This window comes from Branchiostoma belcheri, unplaced genomic scaffold, assembly GCF_001625305.1.
Source record: "Branchiostoma belcheri isolate BF01 breed outbred unplaced genomic scaffold, Haploidv18h27 scaffold16, whole genome shotgun sequence".
Lineage (NCBI taxonomy): Eukaryota > Metazoa > Chordata > Leptocardii > Amphioxiformes > Branchiostomatidae > Branchiostoma > Branchiostoma belcheri.
Genome location: NW_017803046.1, coordinates 23,231 through 50,062, shown reverse-complemented (window position 1 = coordinate 50,062; position 26,832 = coordinate 23,231). Strand labels below are relative to the sequence as shown.

Below are 26,832 nucleotides of genomic sequence, written 5' to 3'. Positions count from 1 at the left end.
AGATCTAGCCAAATTAATATTTGTGTGATATATTAAAGGATAATAAATACGTTGGTTGCAATTAGACGTCTTCATGAACAAAGCTAATTCTGGAGAATTCTGCCATAATTCTGGGAACCTGAATTATATACGTTTTATTCTGGCTCGTTCTCATCACATCACAGCACATCACATAACACAACACCAGAATAGGGGAAAGTTCAATATTATATGTGCAAATACCGCTCGAAAATATCAATAAAAGAGATTGCATGTAAATGTGATAATTGGTGATCTTACGTTCAGAACAAATAGGAACATTGGCACAGCACAGCACGCGCACTTCGTAGTTGTAGCAGTACGGGCTGATTCCTCTCATCATCATCTGGAACCTACTGGCCCCCATCGCATGAGTACAGACGCAGCCGACATCACAGTTAGCCACAACATTCTGCCCTGTCCTTGCGTAGTCGATATGTGTTCCCACAGTGCGGCATTGGATCCTCTTGACCTTCTGGTTTGGCCCGCCGACGTTGAAGCCATGGCGGCGAAGGTTTGTGAAGGACTCGTCATCACCCCTTGTCGCTGGTGTTGGGTAGCAGGCATCCATCCATGCTGTCCAGGAGCATGCCTCCTCCTCAGTGTAGCATCGAGTTGTGGGTACTGATAAAAACAAAGAAACTTGACTGTGTGAACAAAACTAGTAACCAAATCATCTACCTATCATGATCTTAGCTTGGGTGTAAAAGATGAGACCTTGTCAGGAGCAGAACACCAAATTGATCTATGTGTACTAATGGCCGACGTCTAGAAGTTATTATGCATCTTGTTGCAGGGTTAGGGGTACAGATAGGGTTAGCATGTTGGAAAGTTTGTACTTTGGTCCGATAACTCAAGAAGATATGAATGAATCATACATAAAATTTAGTAGGTAAATAAAGCATGACCTATCAAAGAATTTTCATATTTTTGACTCCAGCAGAACTTCCGGTTTTGAAATTTCGTATTCTGCAGCTGGACAAGGTACGGTCATGGTTTTTACATTATCAAATTCTCAAATCTTACAGTTTTATTTTACTGTATTCGACTGAGGCTCATTGGAATAGATAACTTACCTGTGGTTGTGACCTGAGTAGTTTTTTCTGTAGTGACCTTCCTGGGAGTTTTGTACCCAGTAGTCGTAATGGATGGAGTTGTTGTTGGCACAGATGGTGTTGTGCAAAGGTTGACACAAGTCAATTTGTTGTCATAACAGTTGCAGACCGTGCACTGGTCAATCTTCTTAGTGGTACCAGGCTGAAATATAGCAATAAGGAAAATGTTATGATTCTTTGAATATCAGCATCAAGGTCTTCAAATTTTACTGTTGATGTAGAGATATACATGGATATAATATCCATAAAGAAATGTCGACCTATTAAGTAATTTCCAAGCAGATGATAGCTTGAAGATTTCTGTGAACCATATTACTGCGTGCAGTAAATAAAACCCTAAACACGGTTCTAACCTAGAATGTTCCAAAATTGCTGACAAAGACATAACTACCATTTTTGCTTGTGATTGCACTGTAGTTGTAAAAGGATATGTGGCAATGATAATTCTACATTTCCATAAAACCAGGACAAAGAGCGCTTTTCTAGAATTGACATGAAATATTGTACAGGTCATGTTCCTTACCGGAACAACAACGCCGTTGTGAGTGATGCAGTCACACTCAGTAGGCTTGATACAGTGGTACTGGTCCTTGCGGACGTATCCCATAGGACATGGTGGGCACTCTCCACATGTTGGGACGCATGTGCTGGGATCACCACGTGAGCACTGGGTGATCTTGTAACGATAGCAGTGGCAAGTCTCCTCGCACTTGAAGGCACAGCCGTAAACCCTCTTCTTACACTCAGCTGTGTTGAAACAGTGAATAGATTAAATACTGTGCACCATTAGCTCTCCATGTAGGCAGACGCGAGCAGTGGCTAAAATTGTGCAAATTCGACAGCAAAGTATCAGAGTACAAAGGATAGATATCAAACTGTTTGCTAACAACTGTACATGTCATCCTAAGCTGTTTCAGTGCCAAAGACAAAGCCATCCGAACAGGGCTATATGGATAGTGTTCAGCAACAAGGACACGGTCGTGTGGATGGTGTTCAGCACCAAGGACAGGGCAATTTAGATGATTTCAGCACCAACGACAGAGCCGTGTGGATGTTGTTCAACACCAAGGACAGGGCTGTATGGATGGTGTTCAGTACCAAGGACAGGGCTGTGTGGATGTGTTCAGCACCAAGGACAGAGCCATGTAGATGGTATTCAGCACCAAGGACAGGACCATGTGGATGGTGTTCAGCACCAGGGATAGAGCCATAGGGATGGTGTTCGGCAACAGGGACAGAGCAATGTAGGTGGTGTTCAGCACCAGGGCCATCCAAACGTACATTTTGTTCTTCAGAGTCTTATGTGTAGATTTTTAGAATAACTCGAATCCATAAACTCTCACTGGAAGTGACTAATGTGGTAGTAAATGCATGGTGATTCCATACGTATAATAGCACATTTTAAAAACACAATACTTGCAATTTCACTTATGGCGATAGCTACATCATACTTATGCCTAAACACAGCCAACAACATAACTGAATGACAGAGCAGTCACCATCTTAGTAAGCAATATATAAACTCCACCCATTATAGTAAGCAATATATTTAGAATAATTGCAACATTTTCCAATTGGTTGCCAATGATAAAATTCATTACTTTGCTTTCAATTGATCCATATTTTTAAGACGTTGAACTTCAACTTCCTCCAAAATAATTAAAGACTACTTAAAGATAAGAGAAACGAAGAAGAAAAACTAACTTGTGGCTATTGGCATCGATGTAGTATATTCTGGAGCAGTTGTTTCTGTCTCGGGCCTGGTGGTCTCAGGGTAGGTCCTCTCTGGCCTGGTGGTCTCAGGGTAGGTCCTCTCTGGCTTGGTAGTCTCAGGGTAGGTCCTCTCCGGCCTTGTGGTCTCAGGGTAGGTCCTCTCTGGCCTTGTAGTCCATGTCTCTTCAGTTGTAGAGAGGGAGTTGTCACCTTCCTGGGTGTCTTGTATGTTGTTGTCTCTGGGTAGGTCTTCTCTGGCCTTGTGGTCTCAGGGTAGGTCTTCTCTGGCCTTGTGGTCTCAGGGTAGGTCTTCTCTGGCCTGGTGGTCTCAGGGTAGGTCTGCTCTGGCCTTGTGGTCTCTGGGTAGGTCTTCTCTGGCCTGGTGGTCTCAGGGTAGGTCTGCTCTGGCCTTGTGGTCTCAGGGTAGGTCTGTTCTGGCCTGGTCGTGTATGTCTCTGAGGTTGTTGTAGAAGAGGGAGTTGTCACCTTCCTTGGTGTTTTATACGTTGTTGTCTCCCCTGGCCCAGTGGTGGTGTATGTCTCTGATGTGGTAGTGTATGTCCTTGTTGTGGTGCCAGTGGTGTATGTCCCTGTTGTAGTGGTCTCAGGTTGAGTTGTGGTTTCAGTTTCTGGGGTAGTTGTTCCGCAGACATTGTCACACTTTTCCTGGTTGTCTTCACACCTACAGACATTACATTTGTCTTTCCACCAGACACTGCCAGCCTAAGATGGGAAAGATGATGTTCAGTTCAAGGCAATACCAAATTGTTTTTGTGCAGTTGAATTTCGTTAAATTACATATATATAGAGAGATTTACAATTCATGTGTATTTTTATTCTGTGTTTGCTTCTTGTTTCCCTTTCGTTTCTTTTTTTTTCGGAATTAATATGGTAAAGTAACCCGCTTCGAATTTCAAACAGGCCCTTGTATTTGTCTTTGTTGTTTTTAGCATTGTCTTTTACACAAAAATTACAACACACCAATGGAAATTGTCTCTGTAATCTGTTACATACCGGCTTGATGGTGCCATCGTCAAGCATACAGGGGCACTCTTCTACCTTGCAGCAGGTGTTGGCATCCAACAGAACGTAGTCAGGAGGGCACTTGGGAGGCGCGCCACACCTTGGGCAGCACGTCTCATCATATCCGAACTTACACTCGGTGATCTTCTTCCTGTAGGAGTTGCAGGTCTCCTTGCACGTGAAGGAGCATGGTTGCAACACCTGGCCTGGTGGACACTCTGCAGTCGGCACATGATTTAAGGTTATCATCTTATAAACTATCAGCATTATTACCAATGTCAAATCTGGTACGTGTGTTAGGGCTGCGGCCCATGTGATAACTGGCCGTATCACACGAGGTTATAACGGGTATCACACGGGCTTCCAACAGTTTTGTGTGCACCGAGTCTTTTGAAAATTCAAATACCGGATTCGGACGTTGGAATTGATGTTGTTATTATCATTTTTGTCAAGGGACGTCAAAAAAAATCAGATGACGAAAAATTCAGGCTGGCTACAACACTTGTCCGGACAGATAATGGAAGAAACAGTTTTACCTGTAGTCACCGGCACAGTTGTCACCTCTGGTGCTGTGGTGGTAGTGACTGTGGTTGTGCTCATTCTCTGCTCTGGTGTTGTAGTCTGGCAGGTAGATACGCACTTCATCTGGTTGTTCCAGCAGACGCATGATGTACACTTGTCCTCCTTCCATGAGGTGCCAGGCTGAAACAAGAACATTGAACTTTGACAAAGCTGACTTCAGCTGATTTTCTATAATTGATGCATGTAGATAGGTAAATGAAAGATCACAAAACAATAAGTCGCAGACCTCAGGCCTCCATGAAATATGTATATCATGTGTGATGGTTAATGTGTCCTCTTCTCATTTACCATGATCTTTCTTTATCGTGCAAGGGAAACAAACACCAGCTGTGAGCTGTCAAGGAGGTCGTGTAATGAAAAATACGTGAAAACAGCGAGCGCTACCAGATGTAGACGTGGCTTTAATTTTTTATATGATCTGACGCTCAGTTGCATAAAATTATTATTTTGGGTCGTTCTTTGTTTAGTGTTTTTCGTTTATTAGTTTCCCCTATGTCGTTGTTTCTGTTACTCTGTTATGTCATTCTATTCAGTACACGCCACACATTAAAGCTGTGTCGTAAGCACTGAGTGCGCCTACCTTGTATAAAGAAAACAGATAAATAAAGACTTACCGGTACGACTGTACCGTTCTCCAGCCTACACGGACACTCCTCGATCTTGACGCATGTGTCGATGTCCCTAAGCAGCTGTCCAGTTGGACACCCCTTGTAGACACCACAGGTGGCCACGCAGGTCTTGTCCCAGCCATACTCGCACTCCGTCACCACGGAACGGAAACACTGGCACGTCTGCTCACACGTGAAGGAGCAGGGGTACAGCTTGTCCTCCGGACAGGATGCTACAGGGAAAGATCCAGGCAATATTTTAATCATTAAACTTTGTTTACTGTATCAGATTCTGCTTATTTTATTCACATTTACAAAAAAAAACAAGTGCATAAACAAGTAGTATAAATGAAATATAACAGTGCAAGTGAGGCCGAATCCGAATTATGTTCATGTAATTATAAATTATAGAGGCCTCCCTTTATCAATTCACATGTGTACAAAAATAATTTGAAAAGCAATTAATCGGAAGACACAAGTTTGGCAATAAGGAAATGAAACAGCTAATAATGAATGAATCAATCAACCAAACAAAAGAAATAAGTTTGATAATAACTAAATGAAGCAATACATGTACAATGAAGCAATAAATCAACCAAACAAAATAAATAAGTTTGGTAATAGGTAAATGCAACAATACAATTAATGAATCAATTAAAGTTTAACGAGTAATGAATAAAGAAGGAAATCAAAATTACTTTCCGTGGTGAAGATGGAAACCAAAATTACTTTAAGTGCTTTGATTAAAAGGAGCAGGGTATTTTTGATGGAAAGGGACAGGTTGAGGATGAAGGTATATGTACTTACTAGTAGCAAGTGTTGTTGGCTCAGGAGTTGGAGTGGTAGTCGTGGTCGTGGTCTCTGCCATTGTTGGCATCCAAGGCGTTGTTGTTGACTCTGTATCGGACACATAATTAATTATACTCAATGGGAAACTTCAACAGGAAGTCGTAAAATAAAACATATAGAATATAACTGGATGTACATATTGTCCTATAAACACAATGGAAAAATATCAATTTTCTTTTAAGAAAGGCCAATTAAGTTCAAAGCAAGCTAACATATCACTGGTGGTAGCATTATATTGAATACTCATACATGTACATTTGTACACGTGTTAAGCATGACAAAATTATGTCACATTATAAGTAAGAAGTAAAGATTTACATATTATACAGTACTTACCTGTACATGGAAGACCAATGCATTGAATCTCCCGATTTACGCAGTAACTGAAGACAGAAAAACAGAACACACAGTTTTGACATTCACAATTGAACAAGAAAATCTTTGACATGGATACACTACAGATTTTAAAAAAATCTATTATGGTAATGTAAACATATAACATTTAACCATTACCGAACTTGAACTTCCTCTTTGCGACCCCTACCCGTCCACTACATGTCACGTACAATCATTCACAGCTTCTTTAGTTCGAACTTGAACTTCCTCTTTGCGACCCCTACCCATTTACTACATGTCATGTACAATCATTCACAGCTTCTTTAGTTATATAGTTCTTTAGTTACGTAGAAACAGGCAAAGACCGCTGCAGTGCCGTAAGAAAACGTCAGGCGGACCAGTTTCGAACTCGACCTTTGTTTTACAACTGCATCACCAAATCTCATGAAGATCGCCTCACAGCTTCTCGAGTTATGCTGTTGACACAGACCACAGCCACTCCACCATGGCATAACCGAAAATAGTGTCAAAAGTAATCAACAAACGACTGATATGACGTTATACGTGTATGTAACGTTACAGAACAACTGACTCACCAGCTACGGCAGTCATCAGACATCGACTCAATCTTGTCGCCCTCGTAGTAGGCCTTGCCTTCCACATGCATGCAGACACAGTCCTTAGGGTGGACACACTGCCTCCCATCCTCACTCAGGATTTCCCCTACAAAACATCATCGGTATAAATGGTCAGCTAGCAAGTTATAAAACTTGGGTCCAATCATATTCGTCAACACTACAATTGAAATAATTGATTTCATCTACCTTAATTATTATATTCTTTGACATTCATGCAAAATATAGCTGTGCAGCATGTAACATGATAGCAAAAAGAGTACAAACAAACTTTTGGCTGCACAATACATCCTCACTCGGGATTTCCCATACATAACATAAAGCCATCATCGATATAGAAATGGTGACATGGCAAGTTATAAAACTTGGGTCCAATCATATGTCTTCAACACTTCATTTGAAATAATTGATTTCAACTACCTTTATTTATTTATGAAATTCAAGCAAAGTAGTTTTGCAACATGAATCAGGTTAGTGAAAATGAGTGAAAAAAACGTTGCTAGATGAAAAATCTGACCTGGCATGAACTATTATCATCATCATCATCTCACCTTTGAACTAGACTATGAAATAAATTGATACTTGAAAACAAAAATTTTGATGAGATGCGGTTCACCCTTGACATCAATGCAATGAAGAAAATCACTGTTATCGAGATTCCTTAAGGGTAATGTGTACATGTACTTAACAGAAAAAGATAAAGTTTAGCTTCACCTTCTGGACAGTCACAGCCCTCCACACATGTTTCTTCACACTTCTCGTCCACCATATCCCAGTGCTTGTAGTTGGTGCAGGTCTTCGGACAGGCACTTACGCAGGGGGCGTACCTCATGCAGCCCTCGCATTGCAGAGCTGTGGGAGGAAACGTTGCAAGGTTTATCAACAAGCTCGTCTTAGATAAATTGCACCATTTTGAATCTCAGGATTTCGTTACCAAAAGAGGACTCTCGCACTTGCCACTCTCGCAGGGGCCACCCTTGCGCATTAAAAAACAATAGATGAATAAACAAAGTTGAAATTAACTTACGACACAACTCTTGGGTCCTCCAGCTGACGTAAGCACCGTGGAAGTTGCAGGCTTGAGCGTAGGCAGCAACAGCTGTACACAGACACTCACAGTCACCACCACTGTCACAGCCACAGGCGTCAAACACACACCGGTCCAGGTAACCTTGATATGGAACCTAGGGTGGCATGTAATCAAGATAAGCCTTAGACAGTATTGACAAGCAAATATGCAAGGAAGGAAATGAAGATTACAAAATCTGTCTGTACAATCGTCAAATATAGACTTAGTACTCTTGTGTTTTATGTCTAATTTGTTTACTCGTATGTATTGTGTACTTGCCATGTTTTTGTATGTATTCATAAGATGTAAAGACAACGCAATTGATGGTTAGTATGTACTTCTGCAATGTTGATTGCAAATATGCGATCAACAAAGATAAGGAAACTTCTAAGGATGGTCAATTAAATGGCATAGCAATAGCAAATTCAACCAATCTTCCATAAAAAACCTTGTTGGACCAAATACAGCAAATCTATACCTTTCCCGGCCTCGCTGGTCAAATAAGAATGACCAAAAAACTGGCTTTGAGAATCCAGTTTGACTACCCAGAAATTTCATTGGAGTATTTTTAAAACGTATGTTTAATTAACACATTATAAAACAACTTGCTTGATAAATGATGATAAAACAACAAACAGCAAATGTTTAGCTTACCAAAGCATGGCAAGCCTTGAACAAGTCCGACTTGATGATGGCACACTGACGCTGAGCCCAGGCTTTCCTGTGAGGATGGAGGGAGCAGGTGTCCTTGATCTCCTTGGCCTGTAACAAGAAATCGCAATAAGTCACTCATCACTAAGAGTACATGTATGTAGAAAATCAGGAACTGCCATTCATAATTTCTGACCAAAGACGCTACCCATATTGGATCATGATCTCCATCATCCAAACCCTAACCTACCTACGTACCAAGTATCATAAAGATACATGCACCACACCCCAAGTTATAACCGACTAAACAATCTGCCCCTATATACCCCTAAATCTCTACCAAATATCTTGACGAATTCAGCAGTCAGAAACCTTTGGACCAAGGGTAAAAACGTACCAAATTGAAATCAAATTCATACTGTTGTGATGACAGGAACAAGAATACTATTTATAGGAACAGTTTGTGGCCGTAGACCATTACATACCTTAGGACAGTAGTCATGTCTGCGCCAAGAGTCACCAAAGTCGTTGTCGTCTTGTGTTGCGATTCCGTTTGGCATGGTGAAGTCGTCATTCTGGTCCTCATTGTAGTTACCACAGAGACCTTCAACCTGTAGGACAAAGGTAAAGATGGTGACATCAGTACATGTACATCTGGGATGAATTGAAATTAATGCCATCTAAATAGGGTTACTGTAATAGAGGAAGAAAGATGCATTGTTAACTTTCTCAGTCACGGAAGCAAATTACTCTTTCTTCTTCCATACTCCAAGTCTCAGGAGGAACTACATCACAAGCTTCGATATGAATGCTTCCCTAATTGGTACAGTCTTAAAAGTTTCAAGTCTAAGGTAAAACTCTGTCTTGTACAGTCCATTGCCATATCCCAGAACATGTGGAACAATGGTTCTCATTAGACTTTTCTTCTAGGTGAAAATTGAAAAAAGTATATAATATCCATATAACCAAACACTGGTCTGAGATGGGGAACACAATTTAAGAGGACATGGGATTCAACGGTTACTTTAAAATGCACAAAATGATATTGAGAGAGGCAAAATTGCAATGAAATGACAAACCAGGTTCTTGTGCATGGGGTCCAGCTTGACGTACACCCTGGTGCCCTTGTCCCACTGTACACTCAGGCCAAACTCCGTGGCCAGGAACAGGAACATGCCGGCGGTTCGGACATAGAATCCAGAGCCACGGTCTGCAACTATGGGCTTCCCGCGAACGAGGGTGATTCTCCTGATCTGAAACGGAATTCAGGAAGAAAAAGGCCTTACATTCCAACCACAATGTACAAATTTATATACATGTTACAAGTGTTCATCTGTGGCAAAGGGCCACCTTATTTACTCTTATCAATATTTTATCTCTTGATTTACCCAGACAAACACTAAACAAGAAGGATGTTATAACTGAAGAGAGAATGTGTAGTATAGAGGTTTTTCCTTTGACGTCATAATGATTATCATATGAATCTCGACGACCAATTGTTGGCGAGTAAAGTGATTACAGCAGCAGGATGTTGGCATGTCTGTTAAAACAGACATACACTGTAATCTAAAACGGCGCATGTGAAAAGCATGTATAGGAAGTTGAACATTGTCTCATTCATGCACATAATGTTGACTTGTGAATGCAGACATGCACCTATGAGTTACAGCCCATTACAATGAATTGTGTGGTGCACATTCTTAAATGATATTATCCTCAAATGAACAACCAAACAAGCAGTGCATTATCATTACAACCATTACCTTTTTCCCGACGCCAACAGAGACGGTGACAGACTTGGTGCAGGTGACGCCGCTGGTACCGCAGGGGATGTTCTCGGTGGTGATGGAGAACTGGTGGGCGTTACTGTCCTTACTGCGCACCAGCACGTACTCACACTCACCCTGGTAGTCATACTCCTTCCCGTCAAACGTCTTGTAGTGAGGGTCGCCATAGGAGGAGCACACCCCTGGAAAGTGAGTGTAATGTTAATGCCTTCAACTTTGATGAGTTTTAGACCTAGCGCAATTGTGGAATATAACGATATTTCTTTGTTGAAGAAAGTGGAATAACAACAGTGAACAAGACGTATCACCAAGAGAAAATAATGAATAAAACAAAACGGGTGGTCAGTATTGTATTTAAGATCATGGTTTAGAAACTGCGCAGACTAACCTGGGCATTCATTTGTCTCACAAGTCCACTTGCGTCCCTGGCAACGGCTGTGTATGAGAAGAAAATAATAATAACTTAATTGCACAAAGTATGGCATTTATTGGTACATATTGACTACACTTTCATAACGCTAACCTATAACGAATACGAGAGTGGGTAGAGCTAGTATGGGATAAGTATATGATAAGTATAATACTATGAACTTTTACAATCATTGGAGGAAATATAATTATATTCCTATGTATACCTTGCAGGGATTGTCACAAGTCATATGTATTCAAATTTGCTTTTCAATTTCATAAAGGTAAATGCTGGTTCAGAATCTGTATAGTGAATTACGTAATATCAATATATGGTGCTCCTGTTATATCTTGTATATGTCACAGGGGAGATTGGAATCCAGGGGGATCCGGAATCCTCCTAGCGGAGATTGGAATCCCTATTTCCCCTAGGGGAGACTGGAATACTCCTAGGGGAATCCTCCTAAGAGAGATTGGAAACTTTCAATCAACTTCAGCATAGGCAAGCCTATTACTATTGTAGGTGAATTACTAGATTGGAATCAAGATTTGTCCTGGCATATTTGCAGTTCTAATTCCATAATTGAAATCTTTCCTGACTTAGAGAGAGTTAGACTGAAATCTATTTCCAACTGGAAAAACTAGTTTTTGAGTCACTATCTCACAATGGCCTGATGCAAATATCTGAGTCTGATTTACATATTCACTTACCTATGCTGAAATTGATCGAAACTTTAGGTGTGAAATAACTCAGTCTATTTGCCCAAGAATTTTGATGCAATCAGAATTTCTCCTTTTAAAATTGGAGATTGTCCTGTAAGAATTCCCACTTGTCCTAGGCCAAATTGGAATCCCTATCTATATCTCCCCTAGGAGAATCTGGAATCCTCCTAGGAGAGATTGGAATTCAGACATTCAGATCCCAAGAAAACTTGAATTCCAGTCTCCCCTAGGGGAAATAGGGATTCCAATCTCCCCTAGGAGGATTCCGGATCCCCCTGGATTCCAATCTCCCCTGTGACATATATATCTATATCCACTCTTCAGTCTTCTTTTGATTAGGGACTCACCATGTGTTGCAGTCAATCTTCATGGTCTGCCCCTCCTGGTAGCTCCTGCCGCCATGCTGGCACGGGCAGGACTCGGGGGCAACGCACGACTTGCCGTTCCAGACTGTCTCATTGTTGCACTGGCAGCCAGCCACACATTTCCTGCATTAAAGTAAAGATAAAGCATACATGTTGTAGTCATGCCTTCCTAAAACGTTTGTGTGGCAAATGATAGCCAAATAACAAGCTGATAAACCAGGTGGTGGCAAAATTACCAAGAATTCGGAGATCTCAGACCTCCGTGAAATATTCAATCTTGCGTAAATGTTATATTTGGGATCTTCTTCTCATTTACGTTAATGTCCATAAGTCACCACTTTTTAGGAGGGGTTGAAAATCTCTTTTGAACAAAAAGGCTGGTACAATCGCCTTCTGTATTGCGCAGCTTTCAAAGAGACATGTAACAACTAACACTAATGAAAAAGTGAGTGCACGCTTTCCAGATGTAGAAATGATTAATGACTTTCGCCTATGGGACAAACTGAACCCAACCAATCCATCACAAACTGCAGAAACACACACACACCTCCATTTTTCATTGAGGTAACCATGCAAGTGCTGGTGACAATTGGCACTCACCTGGTAATACATGTCTGCCTAAGGTGCATGTTCTCACAGGTTCTTGGGCACTCTGTTTTACAGTGGGACCACTCCATGTTGGTCGGACACTCCTCCTCCTGTGGACACTCATTCTCCGTGCAGACCCAAGAACCCTTGTGGCACTCACTGGAGGGTTGACAATACAATGGTTTAACTCAATGATTGCGATTACCGTGAATTTTACCAACAATTGAAATTGAAATTGAAGCAGTGCTCAAACAGTCTGCTGGTGTAGTAACAAACTTATAAAGCCTAACTGAAACAACCGATTGGCTAAGACAACAACTTGGCATTGGTTATTCTAAATTCATGGAATACGGTGCAGTATATTTTTAGGTATGATTGGTAGGGGTTAACGGCAGCTCATCTCCTTTGAGTAATTTCAAGCCTATGCATGTGAAAAGTGACTATTTCAGATCTACCGTTTGTTCTTTCATTGGATACCAGTCTGGGTTCAAAATAATTTTTCAGGTTGCCCACTGAGCAAAAACTAGGCTGTCCATCAATATTTCAGATTGCCATCAACACTGGTTGTTTATTTTAGAAGGCCAGTCGTAAGCCGGGTCAACTGTAAAGGTATCGCTCACATGCTGACCGTTGCGGGACACCGTGTATTTTAGAAGCCGTAAGCTGAACCACTGTAAACTTTATAAAGGTATGAGATATAAAAGATAACTACATGTAGCGTCTCCAATAAGTCTCGCACAGAAAACGTGACCTGCGCGGCGATGGTGCAAAAGCTTCGAAATCTATCTCTGAAACATCAGAAGGTTTCGACTCACCAAATATTGCAATCCTGACGGATGGTCTCTCCTGCCTCGTAATCCTTGCCCTCGTGTATACAGGAACACTGCTCAGGAATCACGCAGTGACCGTCGTAGTCTAGAACCATACCCGCTGGACAGACACAGCCCTCCACTGTCTGCTGTGTGCAGGCTGAATTCAGAGACCCGCAGGAGACCTGGCAGCTGGGTGCCTCGTGTGAGTACACTTTGTCACCATTGCAGGTCATTTCTGGAAATCAAACATACAACACTGATTAGCCACGGGAGATTTTCAAAATTACAAAAACAGGAAAACTCCGTTCACGTGCACGGTGCATGTCTACTCAACTTCTAGCCAATCACAGCCCCCCGATTGTAGGAATATCCTCATGCCCTAATACTGGGTAGGTCGACATTCCAGCCCAATTTCTGTAAAACTCCGTTCACGTGCGCGGTGTATATCTTCTCAACTTCTAGCCAATCACAGCCCCCCGATTGTAGCAATATCCTCATATTGCTTGCCCCAGTCACCACGTGGAATACCTTGACGAGCCATGCCTTAGGGCGTCGTTACCTCAGACCTTCATGAAATATTTAGATCTTTCGTGATGGTGACTGTGTCCTCTTCTCGTTTACCATGGTGCCCTACACACAAGTCTTTACACTTACCCCAACCATATTCATTACAACCTGACCTAAAGGCCATGCAGAAACATGGGCATACACACACACACACACACACAAACACACACACACACAGAGCAAAAACAATTCCTCCATTTTTCATGGAGGTAACATTAAGGCATGGAATCTGTTGGTATCACTGACATATACATACATTATGTTTATGACAAACATTGCTTACCACAGCCGGGCACGGAGTTCCTCCAGTCCACATTAACACCTGCTTTTGCGCAGGCGAATGCATAGTCTGCGATGGCATCACACAGGTTGTTCAGTCCGTCTGTGGCGTCTGATGCGCAGCAGTCGTACAGACAGTTGTCGTAGTAAGCCTTGAAGTTCACCAAGTCATGGCACACTGTGGAGAGAACATAAAAGTCATCAAAAGACTATGCAATACTGCTACATTTGATAGTTCCAATCAATTTAAGTTGTCATTTAATAGCATAATCTTAAACGTAACCCAATTTAAATTGTTGGTTCTCCAATATTTTTCAGAAAAATTATGAACAACAGGGAAAAACAAATTCTATGATAGAAGCCATGCAGTCAAATCTAAACAATGAATTTTGAACTTTTAATCAAACCAATGGAGTGATAGATAGAAAAACTGTAACAGGTAGGAAGAAAAAGACTTTCTCCAACTATGTTGACCAAAACATTAGTATTTTTGAGCTGATTCTGAATCAGAACCTGGATTGCGAAAAATTCAGAAAAATGAAGAAGCAAATCCGAGAACCAAAGAATTAAATCGGCGTGGCCTAATTATTCATCCATGTTTGCAAAATGTGATATCACATACATGTGAATGGATCCTCTCTGATGACCTGACAGGACTTGAGAGCAGTGCTCCTCCTCTGGGAGTAGATCTCACACGGATGATGGGTGCCTTCATCAGACTTGGGTCCGGAACCACTGACTATCCACTTAGCTGCAAAGTTCTGAAAGAGATGGCGTGTTTTCAGTATTTTATAGTACAAGTATTAAGTATATTTAGTACAGTGGGCTTTAATATGGTGTTGTGTTACTAATATTAGATATTTTGATTGTGATATCAAGAGAAATAGTGATAATTTCTCTCTCATAACAATAGAAAGATCGACGTACGACCACTATTAAACTTTGTTACATTTTAACTCTTTGTCTAGATTTGTAGAATTTTAGACACTGGTCGGACTTTTAACCTGTAGTATCAAACTGATAAGAAGAGAGTTGTGTATTTTAGAATTAGCTGGGTATCTAAGGCTTCCGATGCAATTTCGAGGAGGGAAAACTGGATTTCCGAAGTGAATTTTCTGGTCATTCTTTTAATGTACCCTATCTGGCAGCATTCTGATATCTGGGAGACAAAATACGATGTCAATGAGGGGAACCGGATGTCTGTTTTGTATGGTAGGGTGGATTTACCTATTTATGGGCATTGCGCAAAATATAGGGACCCCTCACATAATGCATAGTATGAAATGATGACGAAAATGTGCAGAAATGGTAGTAAATGTCAATATCAGACAGATTTTCTCATCCAAAATATTTTCGTTTTGCCGCCCTGAATTTGCTTTGGATGCCTGTAGAGGCCAAAACAGAAATAGAAACAGAAGAGTACATACAGTGGCTGTGATCTCCACGTCGCCGTCCCTGGTGAGGAAGTCGTCCTTCTGCTTGTTGTTGTAGTTACCACACATACCATACGTGCGGCCCATCAGCTCAGGACTGGCCAACACGTACAGACGGTGCTTCCCATCCCAGAAGATGTTCAGGCCATTTGATGTTGTGACCTGTCAGCAATACATCAATACGTTTAGAGGTTGCAAAAATACAATGCAATAGCAATGACAATACAATGTATATAAGTCTCAGACATTGTTTTCGGACTCAGGACGACTCGGACCATTACCAACTCGGCCCATCGCAATTTGGTCAACACGGCCCACCGCCCTGGTCAACTCGGCCCACCACCAAATCAACCATGTTGATTATGGGCTTTTTGAAGTCGCAAAACGCCGGTGCTTGGGTAATCAACATGGCTTTAACCGAGACCGCGATTTTTGTTAGACAACAAAACTATTGAATTGTTTGGCTATAAAAAGCTATCATACATGATTTGTATGAAAAAAAGACATTTCAATCATTTTTATATAAAAAATATATCAAAATCATTCCATACATTATATCGTTTCATAGAATACCAACCCTTTGGTAGATGGTTGAGACAGTGTCGATAAAGAACTCATGAGAGCGGTAAGGCAGGGTGATGATCTCCTCCCCGTCAATCATCAGCTCGTGATCGGGGAGCATCTTCATTGTCTTACCGCCAAGTTCAACTGTCAGGGACCTACAGGTGTCAAGCGTATGGTATGTGTAAAAAGACCAGAAATTTGAAGTGTATGATAACGTTATGTGTGAAACGATCAGAAATCTGATATCTATGATATGTGCGAAAAGACCCGAAGTTTGATGTAAATTTGTAGAAATTGCATATTTGTAATAGATTTTGTGCACAGATTTTATTGTGCCAATCCGTTTTAATAGTTTCTTTTCTTGCAACTTATAAGTTACAAGAATAATCCTTATATAAAAATGTCTCTGCAAAATGCAGACTACAGGTGGGTGTTTCTAACACTGCATTTCAATGTAAACAATAACTTTTTAATTTACTATCCGTTTTGTAATACTTCTGCACTTGTACTGACCTACATGTATAGTAATGGCGTGTCGCGTTGGCAATAAGTACAAATACAAAGCACTGTGGCTCTTTGAGAATGGAAACAGCCCTTCAGAACTTAAAGTACTTTAAATTCCCACCTCTTGCAGTGCTCCTTGTGGCAGTCGTGTATGTTGTAGGTGATGCGGAAGGGGTCGTCGTCCCTGCGGATGTTAGTGGCCAGGATGAAGGAAGCCTGGTACGTTCCCAGCAGGTCAAACCGCACGCCGTCAAACGACTGGAAGTGGTTCTCTCCAGTCACGGAACAGGTGGCTGTATGGGTTAAGATTTTAGAAGTTAACTAGAAAGGTAACATTTTTTTGGACTTTTCGTACCGACTAGGATGTGACATCGAACAAAATTTAGATGAGGGAAAACAACTTACATTCACACTGATGTTCAGTGCAGGTCCACTTGCCCATGAAGCACACACTGTGGAAGAGACGCACACACAAAAGTTTTCACATTTTTGCTATGGTGTAGCATTGACTAAACTTACTAAATGAAATGAATGAGCAGAAAACTAACTTTAAATATCACGTTTTGCGCATGCCCAGTAACTGAAACTAAATTGGATGCCTAGCCCTTGTCCTGCGGGGCCCATATATATATGGGTTGTACATACAGTACCATCTATATAGTGCCCTGTATATGTGCGATTTGGGGGTGTTTCTCGTGCAACGCATCACACCGCAGCGAAACGCAACGAATGCGAAAGTAACTACGCCGCCGCAGGGCAAAAAAAGTCAAGGGTCTGTAACCTGATTAAGACATGAAATTATTTGAAAATGTTGTGTAAAAATTGCCAGCAGGACAAGGGTTCTAGAGAGCATAGAGCCTAGATGGATGTAAACCAACGCTACAGTGTGCCACAGTGCCGCCACTTACCACTCGTTGCAGTCCCTGGTGATCCTGTCGCCTGCGCCGTAGTCCTTGCCCTGGTAGGTACACGGACACTGGTCCCGCGTCACACAGGAACCGTCCTGCAGGAACGTGCCGCGCGGGCAGTGGCAGCCGTCCACGCAGTGGTCGTCCACGCAGTTGTAGTCTGTGTTGGAGCAGGTGGCGGGGCAGGACGAGCCGCAGGAGTCATAAACCATCCCGTTGGAGCATGACATGGCTGGAAGAGCATACAACACGTTTTATACAGTACCAAATTTGCCCAAGCAACCACCTATATAAGCCGGCCATCTGGCCATAACGACCGCTCTTTCTCGTTCTTTCCAAAGCCGACGACTTGTCCTACGCGGCCGTGACTGGAAGTAGTTTTGACGGCACATGGCCCATTCTCATGGCCTGTGACGACAGCGCCATTTTCAAACGTGTGGAGGAATTTTTTTTTGGTGATAACTAGCTAAAAATCGCGACGGAATCTGACAGTTTGCCACTGATTTCGACAGTCTTCGCGCAATGTAAAGTGGCAACGGCTGGGTCACCTTAGCCTATTTAAAATCCAAATGATATTGTACAATTTCTATCAGCGTGATGAAGCGTGTTTTCTTCTTTTGACTGCTCTACTTTGTTGGAAGAAATGCCGTCTTAAAAGGGTCAGGTGATCCTAAAAATAGTCACTCGTACAAGTTTGACGGTACGCTTCACTGCTGTCAACCTAGACTCTTAAAAATATTGTACAGTCTCTATCAGAAGCTACATTTTAAATGCTCTACATTGTTGAAAGAAATGCTGTTTTTCGACAAATTTCAAGTGATCCTATAAACAATAAAAGTTTGACGGAACACTACTGTCAACCTAGACCCAAATGACATTGTTCAATTGCTATCAGTTTCTACTTTTCCAATGTTTTGCGCATACATTGTTGAAAGAAACACCGTCTTATGGCAACGGTCAAGTGACCCTAGAAATAGTCACTCGTACATGTTTGACGGGACACCACACTACTGTCAACTTAGATTCAAAGTCAAACGATATTGTACAATTTCAATCCGTATGATGAAGACTGTTTTCTACTTTTTGATTGAACTAGTCTACATTGTGAAAAAACGGCGCCTTACGACAACGGTCGGGTGACCTCCAGTTGTGGTGGACGCCGAAACGTGAACACTCCCTGAAGTACGCCTCTAGAGAGCTGCACTCACAGCCCTGCCGCTGGGTGGCGCAGAAGCACACGTCCTCCTTACACGCCTCGAAGTAAGGCGTGGGGTCCACAACCTGGAATAGGGATGAAAATAAAGGTAAGGCCACGGCAAGTAAATTATATGGATGACATCCTCCACAGACTCGAAATCAAATGAAATGAGCGAAAAAAAACAAGGCGGGTCGAAAAAACAAGATTCCTAAATTTTCAAATTTTGACATCATAGACCTTCAATTGATAAACAATAAATGATGCCTATATTATGCTAAGTTTACTGACAGCCATTACAACCAGTTTGGAAAAACCCTTACAGCCTTGCAAGGTGTCTCCAACAGACAGCTGCAGAGGTTAATGGCATTGACTGCCACCTGATACGTCTCCGTGGTGTCAAAGGTGCAGTAGGTGTTGGTCGGGGCATTTGGGCACGGTGCTGAAAAGTACGACAGATTATATCAGTGGACCGGGAAGTCACACAAACTACTGTTTTCTGGTCAGAACTAAAAATGCTATCCGAAAATAATTTCATCAGGTTGGTAGAACATTTTCTTTTACACGACGGTTACCAGTATTATCCATATGATATTATATTCATATGTATAGCTTTCAAATACCTGACAGACTCTCCATCTTCCAACTGTTGGCAAACGTTGCGGAGTCAGCCACCAGCCTCCCGTGCAGTGTGGTGTAGTCGTCGGTAGGGTCCCGGTTAAACTTGCCGCACAGACCGCCCGTCTTTCCCAGCAGGGATTCGGACACCTGCATAAAATCCGCGCGACCATTTTATTGTGTATTCTTTGTTGCTATGTTTTTTTTATTTACTACAATTTCCATATGTGCTTAGCCCAATGGGTCAAAAATGTACAGTACTAAAAGGTCTTCATTCATTCATAAGCCAATGCACAGAGATTCTTGACGTACGGTGAGGAAGACGGCCTCCTGTCCGTCCCACCACAGCTTGAAGCCCAGCCCGCTCCTCACGATGATGAAGTGAGAAGTCTTCTCGATCAGGGCGCCGAAGGCGGTGGTGGGGACGGTGAGCAGGTTGCCGTCGCAGTAGACCAGCGGGCCGTCCTCCGACTGCCGAAGCTCCATCTCCACGTCTCCCATGTAGATGTTGATGGAGCGGGAGCAGGCCTCGCCAGGCTGGCAGTGACGGTCGTTGCAGATGTGGATGCTGAAAATATAAAATGTTTCGTGAAATCATATATAAAATTACTGGATATTTTTTCTCCACGAATGTCGATGTACAATTCTTATATCTAATAGTATATAGATGTTGATGGAGCGGGAGCAGGCCTCGCCCGGCTGGCAGAGACGGTCGTTGCAGATGTGGATGCTGAAAATAATATATGTTTTGTAAAAATCATATCGCAAAACCCACTAATTGTGTAAAATGTGGGACTATTCATTATCCACTGCCTTCAAAGAAGAAGTCAAACCCTATAATAGCTAGTGTAGTAGTAGAAGTACACGTTTTCCCAGACAGTAGTTGTCTGCCTCCTATTATTGTACCGAATAGAATCTTTGACTGTATATAAATAGATTTTATATTTAAATTTACAGGATATTTTCTGCTCCATGAATGTCGATGTACATCGGGATATCGATATAAATTCTGTTGTCCAGTGGAAAATTCTTAAAGTGTTTGAAGTGTTTGAAGTAGCCACAAATCAAGATACGTAAGGCATTTCTTTATTTTTGGGTACCAGCCAACGATACAAAGCAAGCTACTGTTCTCCTTCTGTGACATACGTAGCGTTTTCCCGTCACAGATACCAGTAGGGGATGTGGGATAGGGTAGATTCAACATTAACAGAATGACCAGAAAATTGACTCTGAAGAAATGTTTGCCACCCTGAAATTGCATTGGGTTCCTTTAAAGCTTTGCTTACTTGAAGGTATCTGCAAAGATGTCGCTGGCCAGGACGTAGCGGCACGCCCCCTTGAACTGGTACACACTGCCGTCAAACGTGCGGAAGTTGTGCTGGCCCCACGTGGCACAGTGGCCCTCCTGGTCCGGCGGCACCACGGCTGGGAATAGAAAACATGAAGTGATACTTAGCCCACAGCAAGTAATTTTACATAATATTATGTACATATGTACTGCGCTTAGCCCTCATGGGCACGAATGTGCAAATAAACATCATTATCATTGTCTGCGCGTATACAGAAGTCAGGTGCCAACAGTTCCGACAGAAAAATCCCATCAACGATATGTCTCATGAATAAACAGCGTTGTTTTATCACAAAAATGTACTAAATTTTGAGGTTCATTGTTCGAGTTTTCAACTTCCTTTTAAACTGTACTCACCCCTTGTCTGGATCCCTGGGTTAACAGGCGAACCAGAGGCGGTCACCGGGGACGCAGTGGCTGCAAGGAGACGGCGAGAAAGGAACAACTAGACTTAGTTAGTTTTTGGATAAATACCTGTTCAACTACAGAATTACTGACCAAAATTATTGGGTGCTACACAAAATGTCTACACAGTTGCTTGAGCAACTATTTTCTTGTGTAACAAATAGCAAGTTAACCCATCATGTGGTTTCACGATGTAGATATCATGCAAGCCATGATATTTAAAGGCTCTATGTTCCTGCAACAGCAAGCACAATATGCGGTGTACAACACATCAGTTCATCTGTGTTGGTAGAAGTCATTCCGGAGCTAAGGTTTGAACTGAAATTTTCAACACAAACAAATGGACTAGTGCTTGCAGAAATTTTCGACTGATCAACTGGTATTAAACAGTCCATTTTTTGGTGTTAGAAATTACGGTTCTAGTCTGTTTCGGGACGAGGAGGATACAAACATTTGGGATTGTGTTCTCGACGCAAAAGCGCCACCTACCTAGAGGAGGCGAGAACCAGTACTCCAGTCAGAAGCTTTGAATAAGGTGTCTGATAGACATCAAAACGTAAGCAAGTGACCATGAGAGTTGTTATCAGTTGTGTCAAAAGAAACTCCCGGTATTCTGAAAGTTACTCACGGACGCAGTCAGGGAACCCGCCCGCCGGAGACCACTTGCCGTCCACGCACTTGAAGCTGGCCGGACACGGTCCCGCGAACTGGTATCCCTCCAGACACGTGGGCACGCATACCTGGGGAAAGGAACCAAACAATATAGTCAATTTAAAAAGATAGGTAAATGTAGTCGTGTGGCGTAACGGCAGAGCATTCGGCTCAGAACCAAGAGGTCCCGGGATCAAATCCTGCCATGTTACCAACCTTGTGCCCTTGGGATATGCACGACTGAATATTTTTCCGTCATCTCAATTTTGTTTGATGTAACATCATGTCGAACGCTGGAGCCATTGGTGCGACAGTCCTGCCGGGTTTAGAGGCACCCTCCCCCGGGAAAATTGTGAAATTTTTACCCCCTAAAAAACCAATAAAACGAATTTTGTCCGTAAAATATGATGGATTGGGCAAATTTTTGTTCGCCCTGAGCAGCAAAATTCCGTAAATTGCAATGTTAAGAGTCGGCTAGAACACTGATCGAAATCATGCTGTAGTTCTACGAAATATAATTTGAGACAGACTATTCACAAGTCATCCTCCTCTAACCGTACTATATGATTGCAGACGTCACAAAGTGATGTTTTACCTGAGAGTTTTTTTTATTCACACATTGGCGAAAGTAATATAACACAGAGTGACTTAGCGCACTCAAGTAACAAGGACTCATGTATATTAACGCTACCACATAACAGAACACATTGATTCATACAAAAAAATCAAATATAAATGAATTGAAATACGAAAGATAATAGATATAGATATGTAACACAACGTGAACAAAGATTTTGGAAGCGTAATACAAGGGGAATCTGAGTTTTAGAAGCGATTTTTTGCAGTAATGAATTGTTAAGTAAATGACTAAATATCTACCTGAGTTCCCATGCTGTCCGTTTGGCAACTGATCATGCCGTTGGTGGGAGCCCCGAGGACAGGGCAACCCGTGTAGGCGCTGAAAAGGAATAAATTGAAATACCTTTATTGTACATTCATGCCACGACGGGCTAGGTACAGGTCAAGATATAACAGACACATAACAAACGTATGTAGAAAAGTGTAGACAACACTACTTGACTTAGACAAACATAAGGAACATACAAGGATACTATACTAGGCTAATTAATACAAAGTGTTCTAGCTATTGAGCTGATACAGAGTGGTCAACTTCTCGCTTTTATGTACAATGGAAAATGTGGGAACAGATCATGTTTGTAATACATTGTTTGTCTAGACGCATCAAAAATATAAGTTTGCCGTTTGCATCTAGGTGTTCAAAGTATGGGAACTTCTCTTTGATATGATTAAAAAGGACAGATCTTTCATTAGAATATAAAGTACAGTCTAAAATAAAGTGTTGTTCATCTTCTATTCTATTCATGTTACAGTATTGACAGAGAATCAAGTTTTCACCAGAATGTTAACCTGTCATAGCCTCCTTCGCAGACTTGTTGGGTGGCGGCATTATTATTTTTTGGGGGGGTGAGCGACGCGAGTTATGCCGCGGAGGGACGATTTTGCCGCCGAGAGAGTTTTGCTACGGAGAGAAGGTATCCCGCTCCAACAAGCCTCTCCGTGGCAAAACTTCCTCGGCGGCAAAATTGTCCCACCGCGGCATAACTCGCGTCGCTCACCCCCAAAAAAATCATGCCGCCACCCCACAAGCCTGCGAAGGAGGCTAAACCTGTCGCATGGCATCAAGGCATCAAGTTTAATTGAAACGCACAAGGACTATGCACCGGCAATGATGCATTGTGAATTCGTAAAACAATGTGCTGCTCTCAGTTTGTTTGCAGATAGATAACTTCTACACAGGCCTCAGAAGAGTAGAAATTGACCAACTAGACAGATAACATACCAGGGGAGTTGTTCCGCTAAAAGTCAGAGTACAATTTGCCGCTCATTTCTACTCTTTCCAGCCACTTCTGAAGCCTGGTAGATGGTTCCTGAGACTCTGTCCCGTTTTAGAACTTTTAAATTAAAGATTTACACTACTTCGGTTTTGGTCACAATTCAACGAATTCATTGCGGTCTGTGCAGACGCCTACTAATCTAGGATATAAGTGACCAAATGTATCCAGCGTTTCAAATGTAGCATAACTTTATTATTCTCTAAGAATTCCTTTTGGTAACTGTGATTTTTACTCATTCATCAAGATTTCCCAACCTTCACTAGGCCTTCCTACGGGTGTACGGATCGTAGAATTCGGTAAAAAAAATGGACGAATGATAGGCCTGGGCAGCTCGTCGCAAGAAGGTTAATTTTCTGCATAGTAAAATAACTCTACGGTGGCAACAAACTTCCCAGGCAAATAATTCCCCCTATTTGGCTAAAGCCTCGGTCACAACTCGCCGTACGTGCTTCTGCGTGCTGTCTACGTGCAAAAACGTGGGCAAACGTACGGCATCCGTGCGTGGTGAGTACCGCCTCCGTACGGAATCCTACGGATTTGGGAGCACGCAGACACGCCGTAGAACCTTAAGTGCATGTAATACTTTTTCTACGTGCGGTCTGCGGATTTACCACCCGTGCGTGCGAGTACGTGCGACGCGCGTGCCCCGTACAGCCTATGAGCGTGCAACGTACGGACTCCGTGAGTCTAACTTCACTATTCTCACGTGCAATTGCTGTACGGACAGCGCACGAAGCACGTGCGTGCCACGCACGGTGCTTGCGTCATCCGTGCTTACTCCTCACTTCCCAGTTGACCTGCTCAATGACCACGCAGAACACACGTGCACCATACTAGGTGCTCCGCACGTGCAACGCACGTGCAACGCATCTTATTTCTACCGTATATAAAGACGACTTGACGGGCGACTGCCAACTCGTCTCCAAGATGCCCAGGAAGGCTCAAAAGAAGTCTACCAGACAAGATCCAAAGAAACGGGCCGCGGAAGACACCAGGGCGGCTAGTGATGATGAAGTTATCAGGAGGTGCACGCACTTACAACGTGCGAGTGAGTAAGGAAATCGTGCGCACGCCGCACGTGTAGGTACGGCCTGTACGCGGCAACGTGGCAATCGCACAGAGATCGTACGTTGTAAGCACGTACAACTCACTTACCACTTGCGCAACGTACGATGCACGCAACCGCTGACGGCCAGGCGTGTCGTGCAGACCACGTACGTACACCTTGCGAGTGACGTACTCCCTCGGCCGGCCACCCTACGTTTGCAGAAAAAACGTAGCAGACGTAGCCACGACAAAAACGTACGGACAAAAAGCACGCACGGCGAGTTGTGACCGTCGCTTAAAATAAACTGCTTTTAGCCTGGTAGAGAGACTAAAAAGATTGGCAACTACAAAGAAACATGAATAGTACTTACGACACCGACGATCCTGCCAAAAGCAGGAAAAAGATGACGGCACTCTCTCGTGCCATATCTCTTGTCTCTCTCCCCTCCGGTAGAATTACTTACGATCTCTAACTAGAATTATTCTCACAGAGGTTCGTCAAATGTTGGTCTACAGAGCAGAATGTGCTCTGGCACTGATTTTAGACGCCGTGGCGGCGGATATTTATACGTCTCCGTTGGTATTGACCTCATCCTCCAGTCCCGGATATCTGTCCAGGATGCCGGGTGGCGCGAAGGCTGAGCAAACTGCTCAAAACACGTCTTCAAACGCCGCGCACGGCTAAGCCGCGCCTTGTTTAAACATTTTTGGCAAACTATCGGAAAACTCACCAAAAACACTCGATAACTATTGGCGTGTAAGCGCTTTGGTTGTTGACCAACTGTGCCTCAAGAGTAGAAATTTACGTAAAAGAAAAAATCGAAAATGCGATTGTGTAAGTGAAGTAAGGTGCTGATGTACAGAAATGAATGAGGATGTTAGCTTTCACGTATTCCTAGAGGAAAATCACAATCACAAGTTTGAATGTCTATCATTTTCTTTCCAGTCGATTTTCGCATGTGCTTAATGTTAATAGTTGTAAGGTCTCATTTAACCTGTAAGTAATTTAGTGCGCATTTCTATCAAGGCGTGGTGGCGTCTCTTCCACACGATAGAAACAGCAGCGTTTTGCAGGTCTCCTCAAAGCAAATCGTGACGTCTCGAGAAAACAAAAAGGGGATGTCAGAAAAACGGTACAAAACGCAAAACAACCAAAGGCAGCCATACGTTGGATTTAAAATGTAGAAAGGGGTCTTCCAAGAAGACCCATCTTCCGAGGCTGAGTGTCTGCAGCCGTAATGTCTTCACAAAACTTTTTCACTTCTCTCTGGTCAACTTCTGTCGTTCCCACTGTTATAAACGACCCAAATTTCTGCCGGGTTAGCCTCTACCAGATTTCAGATGCCGCTGGAAAAGTAGAAAATGGCCAAGAAGACAGAAAACATGCCAGGGGAGTTAGTCCGCTAATTAATATAAAGGAGTATAGTTTGCCGCTCTTAGAATCTTAGAACCGTAACTGTAACGTTACTCCTTTAGTAGAAGAACTCCCCTGGCATGTTATCTATTTTGCCAATTTGTTACTTTTTCCAGTCGCCTCTGAAGCTTGGTAGAGGATACGAGATGGTCACCATGCAGAAAAAAAAACCTGTTATTTCCATGCCGTTCATGACAATCAATTTTCTCACGCCCTTGTTCATGAAACCCGGAGAACAGCTGCGCCAGTATCCGATATTTAGGTCCGGGACGTCCCTAAAAGATCGAAATGGATCGTTTCCCGCATTTACTTCTTGAAATTTTTTGGTTTGTCAAAATGTTATACAAGAGACTCGCGAGTAGGGGTGAAACGATTGTGTTATTCAACAGGTAGAGAGCATGCTGGGATACGTGCAGATGGTCACATCCATCCCATAATACATTGCGATTGTTAAATTTGGACCTACGATGTTGACTAGTGATCATCTGCAACAGATAGGTATGTCTAGAAAAATTTATCATTAATGTTGAAAATCAATGTTTCTAATTTTTTTCCTGAAAAACGTAGGTTCGGTAGGTGGGGGTTTCTAGTTTTTTCCTCTTTTTTTAAAACTTTTTTTTTTAGATTTGGACTAAAATGATCCAACAAATTTCGAACAAGGACGGTTTCCAGGACATATTCCTCCGTTTTCTTGTTGAAAA

General features: G+C 42.5%; 2 protein-coding genes across 2 annotated transcripts in view; both read right to left on the bottom strand.

Moving 5' to 3' along the window:
- LOC109465860 (SCO-spondin-like) overlaps positions 1-17,767 on the bottom strand; it is a 39,725-nt gene extending 21,958 nt beyond the window's left edge. Inside the window, exons 1-24 of the mRNA XM_019763350.1 lie at positions 17,538-17,767; positions 17,035-17,081; positions 16,751-16,922; positions 16,139-16,280; positions 15,556-15,723; positions 14,751-14,889; positions 14,133-14,306; positions 13,286-13,517; positions 12,483-12,629; positions 11,865-12,005; positions 10,775-10,821; positions 10,363-10,568; positions 9,679-9,852; positions 9,085-9,210; positions 8,603-8,710; positions 7,907-8,063; positions 7,594-7,731; positions 6,841-6,967; positions 6,245-6,291; positions 5,867-5,956; positions 5,066-5,292; positions 4,406-4,571; positions 3,861-4,087; positions 3,226-3,569 (exon numbers count right to left, since the gene is read on the bottom strand). Coding sequence (XP_019618909.1) covers positions 3,226-3,569; positions 3,861-4,087; positions 4,406-4,571; positions 5,066-5,292; positions 5,867-5,956; positions 6,245-6,291; positions 6,841-6,967; positions 7,594-7,731; positions 7,907-8,063; positions 8,603-8,710; positions 9,085-9,210; positions 9,679-9,852; positions 10,363-10,568; positions 10,775-10,821; positions 11,865-12,005; positions 12,483-12,629; positions 13,286-13,517; positions 14,133-14,306; positions 14,751-14,889; positions 15,556-15,723; positions 16,139-16,280; positions 16,751-16,922; positions 17,035-17,081; positions 17,538-17,767 — 3,776 coding nt within the window. The remainder of the gene's footprint in view (positions 1-3,225; positions 3,570-3,860; positions 4,088-4,405; positions 4,572-5,065; positions 5,293-5,866; positions 5,957-6,244; positions 6,292-6,840; positions 6,968-7,593; positions 7,732-7,906; positions 8,064-8,602; positions 8,711-9,084; positions 9,211-9,678; positions 9,853-10,362; positions 10,569-10,774; positions 10,822-11,864; positions 12,006-12,482; positions 12,630-13,285; positions 13,518-14,132; positions 14,307-14,750; positions 14,890-15,555; positions 15,724-16,138; positions 16,281-16,750; positions 16,923-17,034; positions 17,082-17,537) is intronic.
- An 862-nt stretch (positions 17,768-18,629) lies between these two features.
- The window catches only part of LOC109466100 (nodal modulator 1-like), a gene marked incomplete at its 5' end in the record, with an annotated part of 30,673 nt that continues 22,470 nt past the window's right edge, over positions 18,630-26,832 (bottom strand). Inside the window, 9 exon segments of the mRNA XM_019763723.1 lie at positions 18,630-18,818; positions 19,056-19,174; positions 19,356-19,500; positions 19,663-19,918; positions 20,637-20,775; positions 21,056-21,115; positions 21,732-21,843; positions 25,089-25,101; positions 25,449-25,504. Of these exon segments, the coding sequence (XP_019619282.1) occupies positions 18,630-18,818; positions 19,056-19,174; positions 19,356-19,500; positions 19,663-19,918; positions 20,637-20,775; positions 21,056-21,115; positions 21,732-21,843; positions 25,089-25,101; positions 25,449-25,504 (1,089 nt within the window).